Source organism: Rhinoderma darwinii, chromosome 13 (assembly GCF_050947455.1).
Source record: "Rhinoderma darwinii isolate aRhiDar2 chromosome 13, aRhiDar2.hap1, whole genome shotgun sequence".
Classification (NCBI taxonomy): domain Eukaryota; kingdom Metazoa; phylum Chordata; class Amphibia; order Anura; family Rhinodermatidae; genus Rhinoderma; species Rhinoderma darwinii.
In genome coordinates this window covers 11,917,105-11,930,311 of record NC_134699.1, presented here as the reverse complement: position 1 = coordinate 11,930,311, position 13,207 = coordinate 11,917,105, and the positions used below count along the sequence as shown (strand labels likewise).

At 43.6% G+C, this 13,207-nt stretch overlaps 1 protein-coding gene across 2 annotated transcripts in view; it reads left to right on the top strand.

Moving 5' to 3' along the window:
- The window catches only part of LOC142665707 (cadherin-like protein 26), a 48,223-nt gene that overhangs the window by 7,966 nt on the left and 27,050 nt on the right, over window positions 1–13,207 (top strand). For both annotated transcript variants that reach the window (XM_075845458.1, XM_075845457.1), the window contains exons 3-4: window positions 8,723–8,830; window positions 12,843–12,992. In XM_075845458.1, coding sequence (XP_075701573.1) covers window positions 8,723–8,830; window positions 12,843–12,992 — 258 coding nt within the window. The remainder of the gene's footprint in view (window positions 1–8,722; window positions 8,831–12,842; window positions 12,993–13,207) is intronic.

Sequence of the window (13,207 nt, the reverse complement as noted above, 5' to 3'; positions counted from 1 at the left end):
CGCATTTGGGTGCGCGCGCTGGCCCCTTTAAGGATCAAGAAGTGAGAGTGCGACCACCCTATAGGCAGACTTAGCAACAGTGGGAAGTGCACGTGCACGGCAGTGTGGAGATCCAGGACCATATAGCGTGTAGCAAAGGTATCCTGGCAGTTGTGCTTGTTGGGAGAGGTAGTACGCCAATGAGCGCAGAGCGCCGGCGTTACAGCGAGCAGAAGTTGCCTGCACTGGAGTGGGGCTAGGCTGTGTTTGGTCAGTTTAGTCTCCTAATATCTTTCAGTTCTAAAGGACCAATCTACTCACTGTAGCTAAGGCTTGGGCTACGCACTTTTGTCACGTGGCGGTATCTGATCCCGTATATTGTCGTAGCCCCAATGACAAAAGCCGTCACACAAATTGGCACATTGGCCTAATACAATAGGTGTGTCCCACTGGCTGCAGGGCGAACAGTCTGCTCCGTCTTTATTGAATGATGTATGACGTGTGGATCTGTATAGCCCTGGGCTAAAAGAAATAAATCTAACATTTTTAACCCCTTCCCCCTGCGTGCATTCTGGGCTCTAATGTCCAAGCAATTTTCTTTGTTTTCCCATCGTCACATTGAAAGGAATACAACTTTTTTATTTTCACGTGGACGTGACTGTACGAGGACTTGTTTTTTGCGGGATGAGTTGCATTTTACAGTGGCACCGTTTTGGGGTATACAGAATGTTTTTATTAACTTTCATTAGATTTTTTTTGGGGGGGTGGGGGGGATATAGAAAGACCCCAGCAATTTAGCCATTGTTCTATGCGTTTTACATTTACGCCGTTTCCCATGCAGCGTAAATAACATGCTACCTTTTTTCTATGGGTTGGTATGATTACGGCGATACCAAATATGTAGTTTTTTCATTTTTACGACTTTTGCAGAATTAAAAACACTTTTAAACTAAAGTAATTTTATTTTGCATCACTGCTGCTTTCCAAGAGCCGTAATTTTTTTATTTTTCTGTCAATGTCCCCATGAGGGCTTGTTTTTTTGCGGACTTCATTGCTACCATTTTGGGGTACATGGGACTTATTGTTTAACCTTTTGTTATTATTTTTTGGGGGCAATGGCAAAAAATTGCAATTTTGCCGTTGTTTTTTGCTTTTTATTTTTTTTGCGTTCATTTTGCGGATTAAATAATATGCTAACTTTATTTTTGGGATCATTACAATTGCGGGGATACAATATATGTGTAGTTTTTATTTTATTTTTACACTTTTACTGAATAAAACCATTTTTTATGGGAAAAAAATGGTTTTATTTATTTTATGTGTACCTTTTTATTAATTTTTATTTCACATTACTTGTTTTTTCAGTCTCACTAGGAGACTTGACTACGCGATCTTTAGATCGCAGATTTAATGCTTTGGTATACTTAGTATACCATAGAATTACTGCCTGTCAGTATAAAACTGACAGGCATCTATTAGGCCATGCCTCTGGCACGCAGACACAGCAGACCGGAGCGGAAGTGAGCACTGGCGTCTCCTAGGAAGGAGATGGGGAGCAGCGCTCACAGATCCATGGCTGCGGGCGTCGGGAGGTGAGTAAACCCAACGACCCGCGGCCATGGACGCTACAGACAGTTTTAATATGTTGTGATTTTTAAGTCATCGAGTGCAAAAATAGAGGAGAGATGGTCCTTCTTGGCCACCTTCACCATCCCATCTCAATTTTCAAGAAAAGTGCAGCTAGAACTTAGGGATGGTTCCTAGACTATTCTATGGTAATATTTAATACCGGTAGAGAGGGAGAGTCTTGAGTAGACTCATACCACCCAAGGGAACCAGGCCAAGTTGAGCTTGGGAAATATCTCGTCTCAAGCCCCATATCTAGCGCCAGGCCTGCTTCAACGGTACGTACACTTTTGTTAGTCATTACTAGAGATGTGAACAGTTGCAGACAATAGTGGATAGTGACATAAGTGGTGACTGTTTTTATGACTTTTAATCTGTTGTGATTTGAATGTGAAAGTTATTGAGGGCACCTCCATCTCATGTCCAATAAAAGGGCAACCTGATCTTCGGGAGGGCTCCTAGTCTTATGTATGGTAAACAGTGCCAACTTGAGCTGATGATCCCAGTATTCTCTGGCCCCATAGCTGGAGCCAGGTCAGCTGCCTCTATGATACATGCACTCTTGTTAGTCATTACTAGGGATGTGGGCAGTTGTAGACAATGGTGGATAGTCCCATATGTGATTACTGTTATTATGATAATTATAGTTATTTCAAGAAGGTGGTCATCAAGGTAGTCTTGGTTGATCACCCCCCCCCCTTCATCCCATCTCTTATCTTTATCTTAGAAAAGGGCAGCTAGACCTTAGGGAGGGTTCCCAGTCCTTTCTATGGTAATATTTAATCACGGTAGAGAGGGAGAGTCTTGTGTAGGTTCTTATCACCCATGGCAATGGGGTCAACTTGAACTCGGGATCGTTCTTTTCTCCAACCTCATATCTGGCGCCAGGTCGGCCTCCATAGTACATATACTCTTGTTAGTCATTACTATGGATGTGAGCAGTTGTAGACAAAGGTGGACAGTCCCAAAAGTGATGACTGACATATTGAAATAACTAGGATTGTCATAATAACAGTAATTACGGCCAAGCTAGTCCTAGTAACGCCCCCCCCCCCTCATATCTAAGAAAAGGGCAGCTAGACCTTAGGGAGGGATCCTAGTCCTTCCTGTGGTAATATTTAATGCCGGTAGAGAGGGTGAGCTTTGTGTAGGTTCTTGCCACCCATGGTAATGGGGCCAACTTGAACTTGGGATCGTTCTTTTCTCCAACCTCATATCTGGCGCCAGGTCGGCCCCCATAGTACATATACTCTTGTTAGTCATTGCTAGGGATGTGAGCAGATGTAGACAGTGGTCTCTCTGTGTATGCCTGTACTATATACTGTTTATCTTTAAACATTTCGTTTTCGCCATTAATGATGTCTGTTATTATGAGAAGTTTAATCTGTCGAGAGGTTTTAAGGTCTTCATAGGAAACAAATTCTACTCATCAGTTTGTCATCTGTCTCCTCTAATCACATCAGCGCTTGCAGTCTTCCATCTGCTAATTTATTACCTTGTACCGGCCAATTTAAAATTTCTGTTTGATTTTTCTTACATTTCTACGTTCTTCGCTGTTTTTTTTCTTTTTTTTTACATTTTAAAGGTAGATGCCCGCAGCGTCAGTAACTAATCTCCTAGGAAATATCTCACACTGTCAAGGTATTGCTATGTTGAAAGTGCCATCGTTCTACCAGGTGACTGCAAATAATGCGGACAACCAATTAGTCCTCCTGGGAATTAAACGATCTCTGGGGGTAAAAAGAAAAAAATTCTTCCAAGTATCAAAGAATAACGAGTGACTTATTTCTCACCTTTCAGAAACCTGAGAGAGCGACATTTTTACGTGCTGTGCTGCAAACATAAAAACAGTTTAAAAAATGTAGCTGAGGGATTATTGTTTCATGACGACTTAATCAGTCTTGTTGACAAGCGTAGACTGTAATATACAGATATATTTTAACCCTTCCTGTGCTGATTGTATGATATACATTCACACAGACTGAGCAGGCAGGCCATGGTGCAGCGCCCAAGGGGGCAGAAGTTGCATTGGCTCAACCCCTCTATCCTCCACATGCACAGGATGTAATACCTAGTTTCTGTGGTCTAGAGTGGTCAAAGGGTTAATATTGTCCATGGTGGTCTAGTGTGGTTTAGTAGTTAGCACTTTATATTATATGATGATATCATTATATCAGTGGAGTAACTAGGAAAGACTAGGCCCTATAGCAAACTTTTGACTGGGTCCCCCGCTAAGGTGCCACTCGCAGCCCCCCTTATAGATATTGTATACTGTAGATACTGCCCCCCTTTTGATTTGGCCATACAGCCCCCCTGTAGACAGTGTCACATCCCACTTGTAGCTAGCGCCCCCCACCTCCCCCTAGTAGATAGTGCCATGCAGCCCCCATGTAGGTATCGCCATAAAGCCCCCCTGTAGATAGCGCCACACATCCCCTCTCCCTTGTATATAGTGCCACACAGCCCCCCTTAGTAGATAGCGCCATACACAGACCTTTGTATATTGCGCCACACAGCCCTCCCCTTGTAAATAGTGCCATACAGCCCCCTAGTAGATAGTATCATACAGCCCCCCTAGTAGATAGTACCACACAGCCCCCCTTTAGTACTGCCACACAGCCCCCCTTGTATATAATGCCACATAGCCCCCCTTGTATATAGTGGCCCACAGCCCCCTTGTTTATAATTCCACACAGCCCTCCTCTTGTATATAGTGCCACACACAGACACCTGTAGATTGCACCACACAGCCCTCCCCCTTGTAAAGTGCCATATAGCCACCACAGTAGATAGTGCCACACAGCCCCCCCTTAGTAGTGCCACACAGTCTACCTTGTATATAGTGCCACACAGCCCCCTTGCATATAGTGCCACCCTGCTCCCACCCTTGTATATAGTGCCACTCTACTCCCCCCTTTTATATAGTACCACGCTGCTCCCCCCTTGTATATATTGCAACCCTGCTTCCCCTTGTATATAGTGCCAACCTACTCCCCCATTGTATATAGTACCACCCTGCTCCCCCTTGTATATAGTGCCCCCTGCCCCCTTGTATATAGTGCTACCCTGCTCCCCCCTTGTTTGTAGTGCCACCCTACTCCCCCCTTGTATATAGTACCACCATGCCCGCTTGTATATAGTGCCACCCTGCTCCCCCCTTGTATATAGTGCCACCCTGCTCCCCCTTGTATATAGTGCCACCCTGCTCCCCCTTGTATATAGTGCCACCCTGACCCCCTTGTATATAGTGCCATCCTGACCCTCCTTGTATATAGTGCCAGCCTGCTCCCCCCTTGTATATTGTGCCACCCTGCTCCCCCCTGTACATTGCCACATAGCCCCCCAAAAAATATATATTGCACTTACCTTGCCCTGTTCCCGCGACGGAGCATCCTCCGGATGCGACGCATGCACAGACCAGCGTGATGGAGTGTCATCATCACGCCAGTCTGTGCAGGGAGTCTTCCCAGCGCCTTATATGCCTGCAGCCTATAGTATTCATTTGTACCTGCGTCCTGGGGACGCAGATACAAGTGAATGTGGCTTTCATTAGCACTGGGGCCCCCTCCAGTGCTAGCGACAACACCGGGCATGAGGAGGCCCGTGCTGCCTGGCCCATAAATGTTAGGGGCCGGGCGGCGCGGGCTGCTACAGTGGGAGTTATGCCACTGAATTATATAGTTTATTATGATATGGTTTAGAATGGTGAAGGGGTTAATGGTGGGGAGGCTAGGACAGAAAAGTTCAACTCTTAAACCTAAACTTGAATCAACCACAGTCAAAGCCTGACTTAACGCTGTGGGATCCTAATTCTGCTTTATTCCTTTTCATACAATCCACATTAATCCGTTTTATTGTCCCGACTCCCGAGCTAAAAATCCTTGTTTAACCCGTCTCCTCCTTCCCTTCATCTACACTGACTCAAGGATCTAAAATAGGTGAACTGTGGTAGAGGTCACAGCTCCGACCTGGATTCACCTTCTTAAAGAAAAGAAAGAAAGCATTCAAAAAAAGTGTAAGGGCCTTTTTACGCCGTCCAATTATCGGGCAAACGAGTGTTCACAGAATCGTTCCCGATAATTGCTACGTCTAAACAGGGCAGCGATCAGCCAATGAACCAGCAAACGCTCGTTCATCGGCCAATTGTATCGTTTTAAATGCCGAAACTATTATTGTATTCAGCAGCACATCTCCAGGAAGACCTGATGCCGACATGATGATAATGAAAGGGGACGAGTGATCGTAGTAATGACCGCTCGTCCCGTACATAGCTCCTTCTGACAGGAGCAAACGAGCGCCGATCAACGATCTGTCTTGTTGATCGATGCTCATTTACACGTCCCACATCAGGCCGTGTAAGACCACCCTAAGGAACTTATGGTAGTTTTGTATTGATTTGAGGTAAACTGATATGAAGTAGCAAATTCTCTCACAAATGTGGCGTGCACCAAAATTTGCTCCTATTCTACGCTTAGTAAGGTAAATCGTTCGATAAATCCACCCCATTATATATCACACGTATCTGATCTATTCATCTGAGTGGTCAGAACATTGTCATCTAGAGGACAGAACATATGCTGCCCAGACAGGACAACCCCGGTGCCAGCAAGATTAATCCACAGTGTTCCCATAAAATAAGTAGCTGCACCAAGACGACTGTCTGTGATGACGATTTACTGCTCCGCTGAACGTTCCTGGGGGCCGGTGCCAAGTTTACCCCTCCAAAATATCATAATTCATGTATATTAGCCGGCAGAAAATCACACGTCCTTCTTAGGTGCCTCCAACACTAATCTATATTCAATACTTCTCCGACACACAGCCCCGTTATGGCCTTCAAATCAATTCTCATTAGTGGTCCGTCCTCTGAGATGGAGCAGAGATATTTATGCTTTTGTTGAGTAGTAAGTCTCCATAGTTAAGAAGAAACTATCAAGGAGGAACATTCTTCACTTGATAATGAATTGCTGCTCTCCACAACCTGGTTGTTCCTTCTCCAGGGTCTGGAGATTAAGACCTGTAAATGACCACCGCCACAAGGGCAGGTTCACACCTGCATTTATTTCTCCATTGTTCTGCCCTGTCAGAGAAGCGGAACAACGAAAATACAGGAAGCGGTGTTTCCGTTGTACGACAGACACCACTGGTGGCCGACGGAACCCATTGACTTTAATGGGTTCCATCAGGGTGTCCGTAGTTTTTGGTATTTTCGGCCGGATTTGCGACGGAGGCCCCTAACATAGGGAAGATATGAAGTGCACTAAGATGTAGGTATACTGTACCTGCAGCCATACTCTTCATGAGAAAGTGAGTCAGGGTGTAGATATAGGTAGCAATCGCTCCCAGGCCCTAGTGCCTGACTGGGCCCAAGCGCCGCTCTGCCTCATTAAAAGACACTGGTATTACAAATGGCACATGTTAGGTAGGGGGCACTTTTACAGATTTTGCAATAGGGTCCAGGAGCTTCAGGTTATGCCTCTAAAGGTGGGGGCCTGTCCTGTACTCCAAAAATTGATATTGTATGCAGTTACATTTTTATTGTATTCAGGTAACCTACATACGTTTCATGGTAGTATAACTATCACAGCAATGTTTCGGGTCTTTGGACACTAGTTTTGTTTAAGAAGGTCTCTCAATAACAAATACGCTGATGGTACCATCAGAGATCAGTGGTAATCTGTGGGGAAACCAGGCAACAAATGCTTAATTCCCCTGCAGCACCACCGCAGGAGAAATGAAGTATTACATGGTGCCCATAGAAATCAACCTTCCAAACCCCCCAGAGAAAGACCCTTTGTAGGTGTTCTCCACTAAATGATGAAGGCTCCTGAATGGGGGATCCTCCTCTATTAAATCAGAGTGTCCTAATAGGGTAATTGAAATGTGTGTGGATTAAGACCTGTTGGCCATAATGTCCCCTTTTAGATGTGGGTCATTAGCTTTAGAGGCTTATGCACCAGCAAAGTAGAAAGAATGGATTACACATTATAGGGTTGATGCAAGAGGGCAGATAATGGGGATAAAGTCTGGGGGTTTGACTGTCTGGACTGTGGGAATTGGAGCTTCTCAGTCACGTCAAGTGTTGAAGGTTTCTCAGTGACAGTCGATCATTAAATTGGTTCTCTTCTTTTTGTAAATAACATCAATTGAGATGAGCACTCTACTGTACGTACTCACTTTTCAAACTTTCCTCAAATTTTAGACATCTTATCAGCGGCTCCCTGGGGGGTTCCTAATCTGGGAGCCCCCTCTATGACGTCCATATGGCCTAATAGGACCCTTAAACAGAAGAATATAACTTAGAGACTGGTGAAATGCTCTTTAAAGGTGATGGGTGGGGGTCCAATCTCCAATAATCCCACAATCAACCGAAATAAGGAGCCATTGCGCCCAGCTAAACACGTGATGAGAATGGCACTTTGTACCATAAGGTTGACTCCAACCATAAGAAAATCTGTATGTACTTACATTTTTGGGTGTTTTCCTCTGTGTATTCTGGGTACCACCACACCTAAAGTTTCTGTTTGAAGGGGTTGACTCAACAAAACATCCCCTTTTCTGAAGGAAGCTGCCCTAGTGGTCAACCTTGGGTTGCCTTGGGTCCAGCTTCAGAAACCTCTGGCGATCAGTTGATATTGAAGTTGTGGCCTTCAATGTTTAATATGTCCTAAATGAGGGACCCCTCAGTGTCATCCATATGGTCAAATTAAACTTACACCTAAGGATGCAGAATAACAGGATCCATCATACTCCGCGTTACACTTGGTATAATTTTTTGGCTAGGGTTAATCATACATAGTCCTATCTTAGATGTTTTCTCTGTTGCTGCCTGAAGCATTTTTTGAAGGACACATATTACTGCCTAGAAACTAGAGATGTGGACTATGTGGTAGGATTAGAAAGTCTTCATGCCTGGTTAATTAAAATACGATGTGGTGCAATTACCTCCGTAAATGTGGAGCCCTAGGGTAACATGCAGCCAGTTAAGTTGAGATGTTGCTAAACGATGCCAATTAGCACACGCTGTAATTATATTTGGTTATGCTAACATTACACCTCTGCCAGTAAATATCAAATATGTCTTCACATTACTCCGTCATTCTTCATTTTTCAACAGAGACTGCAGCGCAGGGTTGCACAAAGCCGCCAAAAGAGAGACTGGATCATCGACACCTTTACCCTTCAAGAAGAGTTACCAGATCCTTACCCCAAACTAATTGGCACGGTAAGCACTGCAGTATTTTTTAATGATGAGATGACAATATGACTTGTCCCCTTTAAATAATCCTTTCATCCCCTGACGATAAGCCGATTACAGCGATCAGCTGTAATGTGCGGGAAAACCCAGCAGCAAGTGTTGAATTTCCCTGCAGCGCCTCCACAGGGGAAATAAGGTATTACACAGTTCCGATTGAAAACAATGGGCTGTCGTTGTAATGCTAGGACAAGTGAGGTCCTCGAAAAAGAGGGATGCTTTTCATAACTACTCTTCCCCCTGGCTAATAGATGTGAGTCCCCTTTATTTTCCGGGACTGTAATATTGATGGCCTATCCTTAGCATAGGCCATCAATATCTGAGCGGTGGAGGTGCAACTCCAACACCTATGCTGACCAGCGGAAACACCCCCCCAGGTTCCTTCATTGTGTATCTAGGCACAGCGCCATATATTTGGTTGTGGCTGTGCCTAGTACTGCAGTCAGGATTCAAACTTCCTAGCAATCAGATTTTGATGACCTATTCAATTCCTTGCTGGTTCAGTGTCTGCACAGAACTAGCTCTGATGATTTGCATTCTGCAAAGTTTCATCTTTACAGCAGGCACTGTACAGTAATCTGATGTAGGAAAGTGCGTTATTGGTGCAGAGCTAAGCTCTTAGGGGTGTGTCTGTCGACAAACTGTTGACTGTTTCCAATAGCACCAAGCAGAATTGTGAATGCAGCTCTGAAGTATAATACAGGCTAAAACTCAGGATCAGTAGGAGACATTAATGTCAACGACAATAATATAATGACATCCCTATAAGATCCTACGCTTGCCCAAGTATAATGTATTTAGTAAGGGGAAAAGGAGAACCTGAAGAATTCACAAGGGGGAGGACTTCTTTTATGAAGGGAAGCAATGAATTTGCTTACATACAACAGACAGCAAATGTTAAAGCCTGGAGGTTTTATTATGTTTTTGTGACTGCAAAACGGCCCACAATTTATCATTACCCTTTTACAGCCAAATAACATTCCACACGTTTACAGCCTTATATAATTAGACACAGCATTGAAATGAGGTTACTGTCCCTTTAAGGATTCAGAAATGCAGAAATCATCTGTTAAACTTACTAGATACTCACCTTCTTCTAATTATTCTGGCATTTAGTGGTCTTACTGCTTAATAAGCTTTCTGTATTGATCAAGTAATTATGTCCTGCGATCATATACTACCTGATATAGAATTGTCTCTTCATATAATTACACAGACCTGAAAAATGTATGTCATTTAGTGAGTCCATATCTCTGGTACACATCCAGGCACGACAGAATATCTACAATGCAGGTAGATAGGGGGCGCTACAAACTCATCATATTCCAATAGGAGCCATGAATATTAATTTTGTCACTGATACACTTTAATTAAATCCACCTTGAATAACATTGGACCAGAGTCTTGCTCACTGTAGTTTCTTGCCACCCAGTATAAAAAGGAAGAGGACCAACCAGGGCTTCTCACTCCTTATAAAGCAGTATTATGTTCTTCAGAGCTGTTCCCATCTCCACCGGTGGCCTGAAACCCAGCCTGTATTATGCTTCAGAGCTGCATTCATAATTCTGCCGGCTTCAAAGCTAAAATCTTGTAGCAGCCCCTGCTTGTTCAGTGTCTGCAAAGAGCTTGATCTAGTAATTAACACTGTGGGCAGTTCCCTCTTCTGATTTAGGATGAACTAACTGCCCCACTGCATTATAGGTGCTTAGTAGAGATGAGCGAATCGATTCTACACTAATCAAATTAGAATTTCCCAAAAGTTTAGGCAAAATAAAAAAAACATTTGGGGTTCGTAGAGCATGAATTGGGGATGGCGGATGCCAGCAATGAGATTAAAAAAAAGGATCACATGACCTTGGGTGGGGTTTCTCCATAATGCCTTACAGGCAGAGTTCCCAAAATGCACTGCGGTGATCCCTCCTTCTAGCACAACCAGTCATGAAGGGTATAGGTAAATGACATTACTAATGCTGGCTTGGCGTTAAAGAGCTTAAAAGTGTTTGGCTACAGTCCTGGAAGACATCAGAGGGATAGACAAAAGTTTTTAGGACAATTGTGATTTGAGGGAAATTATTTGGATCGAATTGGAAGGCCGATTCAATCGAATCCGACCCGAAATGATTTTTTTTTTAAAATGTGCTCATCCCTTGAGCTTAGCTAAGCATTTAGCGGTGTGTCTGTCAAGAAGTGTGTTGACGGTTTCCAATAACAATCAGCAGAATTATGAATTCAGCTCTGGAGTACGATACACAATATTATGTATCTTCAAAGTAACTAAACTTTAAGTACATTACGTCAATATAAAAAACAGTCTCCAAAGGTGGAAGTTTGTGCCCCCTGTCACTTCAGACCCGTACCTGAACTTCCAATGTCAGATAGGGGCTGGTGAGGCTATGAAATATGTGATTCCTTTGTGGCTCTTTTCTTCACTGATAGTCCAGAGTTACATGGGCAAGTATGATGCCCAATATTGAGAGAGGCTTTTCCTATACATAATTATAGGAAATAACTGCATGGGCAATCTCAGTGACATTTGCTCTTGTTCTAACCCCTATAGACAATGTGGCCCCTGTGGCTCCTGCCCATGGAGGCGTTATCTCTGTTCTTTGGATGAGCACAATTACGGAGGTCAGAATATTCCTGACTGTGGGGCAGAAGGGCATCGATCAGTGCACCACATCTCTCCTATATACAGCACAGCGCCTGGCATCTTTAGTAACGAAGCTTAAAAGTGTCATCTACTTAGAATCTAGGTAACTGACGGGCCGCTATTCATATTCCATACATTGGCTGACCCGCCTTAAAACCACCTACAGCTTAGTAGGTAACACCTGCCTCTAGTTATAAATCATATTTCATGTTGATTCGTTTGATCTAATAGTAAAAAAAACGGTAAAAACATCTAAAGCATGCAACATTTTCAAGTTGGAGGAGAAGTTCTACTGAGCGTTCCATGTGTGCCCTGTGAAGTCATGACCGGCTTTAGGTTGAATGGTGCCCAGTGTATTAATTTCTATTGACGCCCCTTGTAATGATGTGCCACATAGTGCCCAAATGCCAGACAATTGCCTATATAGCTAGGCAGCGGGATCGTGGGGTTCAAGGCCAACTGGACCAGTGATGCCCTATTCAGTAATGACCGGTATAGCACCCTGTGTGATCACATAGATTTTGCATGGCCATTGGAGTTGTCCGTGGTGTCCAATTATTTCCACTCAACGGTAGTGCCCCAAAAACTTTTTCAGCTTGCGAATTTGTATGGGACCACCCAGTCCAGTCCATGTAATTTATGGATAAGGATATAGTATACTATGTCCCCCATCTGACCTTTTAACAGGTCCCCCTTATCTCTCATCAGACAGGCCAACATAACACATGAGGGCAGGTGACAGGTTGTCTGAAGGTGCAGATTATACTCTGCTTGCCATGTGACCGAAACCTTTTAGTATTTTTAATGTGTGGAACCCAGTAAAGATTTTTTCTTCTCAAGTCATGCTCCGGGTCTGAACGCCATATTTACCATGTTGTCTTCCATATTCACCATCCTGCAACTTTGTTTTTGCGGCTTCCTTCAATCGTTCCATTCAAAAAGTAATATGTCACTATGATTGACCAGGGATAAGGTTCTAAGTGGGTTTCCAGAAGTTACTGCACTCAACACATATTGTTCTAGAGCAGTGGTCTCTAGTCTGCGGTTCTCCATCTATTCCAAAACTACAACTCTCAGCATTCCCCGGCAGTCACTGGAGGACTGGTTTAGAATTCAATAATATTTTTCTGATCAAGCCATGAAATAGAAAAAAACAATAATTCCTTTTGGTTGGGCACATTTATGAATGATGACATAAAGACTACATGCTCCACTTGGATTTTGGTTAATGGGTTTCGTTGCCCTCAGGGTGTAGTGGATGGTGTCACATGCCTTGTGGGTAAGCTTGGCAAGAATAGAATCTCTTTGAATCCTGTGACTGGTATCTGGCAGGTGAAACTGGACGACGGATTTCATCTTTCATATAAGCTGCAGGGGAAAGGCGTGGATGAAGATCCCAAAGGACTTTTCCATATAAATGAAGACGATGGATCAATTTACGTGCACCAGAAAATAGACTTTGAAAGTAACCCTTTATTCCAAGTAAGTGATCTATCTATCTATCTATCTATCTCTCATATCTATCTATCTATCTATCTATCTATCTATCTATCTATCTATCTATCTATCTATCTATCTATCTATCTATCTATCTATCTCATATCTGTCTATCTATGTAATGATAGGGGTAGGGAAACGGACAAGTGAGCCCTAATCTACCCGCCACTCTGTCCCTGCCTACTTGCAACGACCCGCCC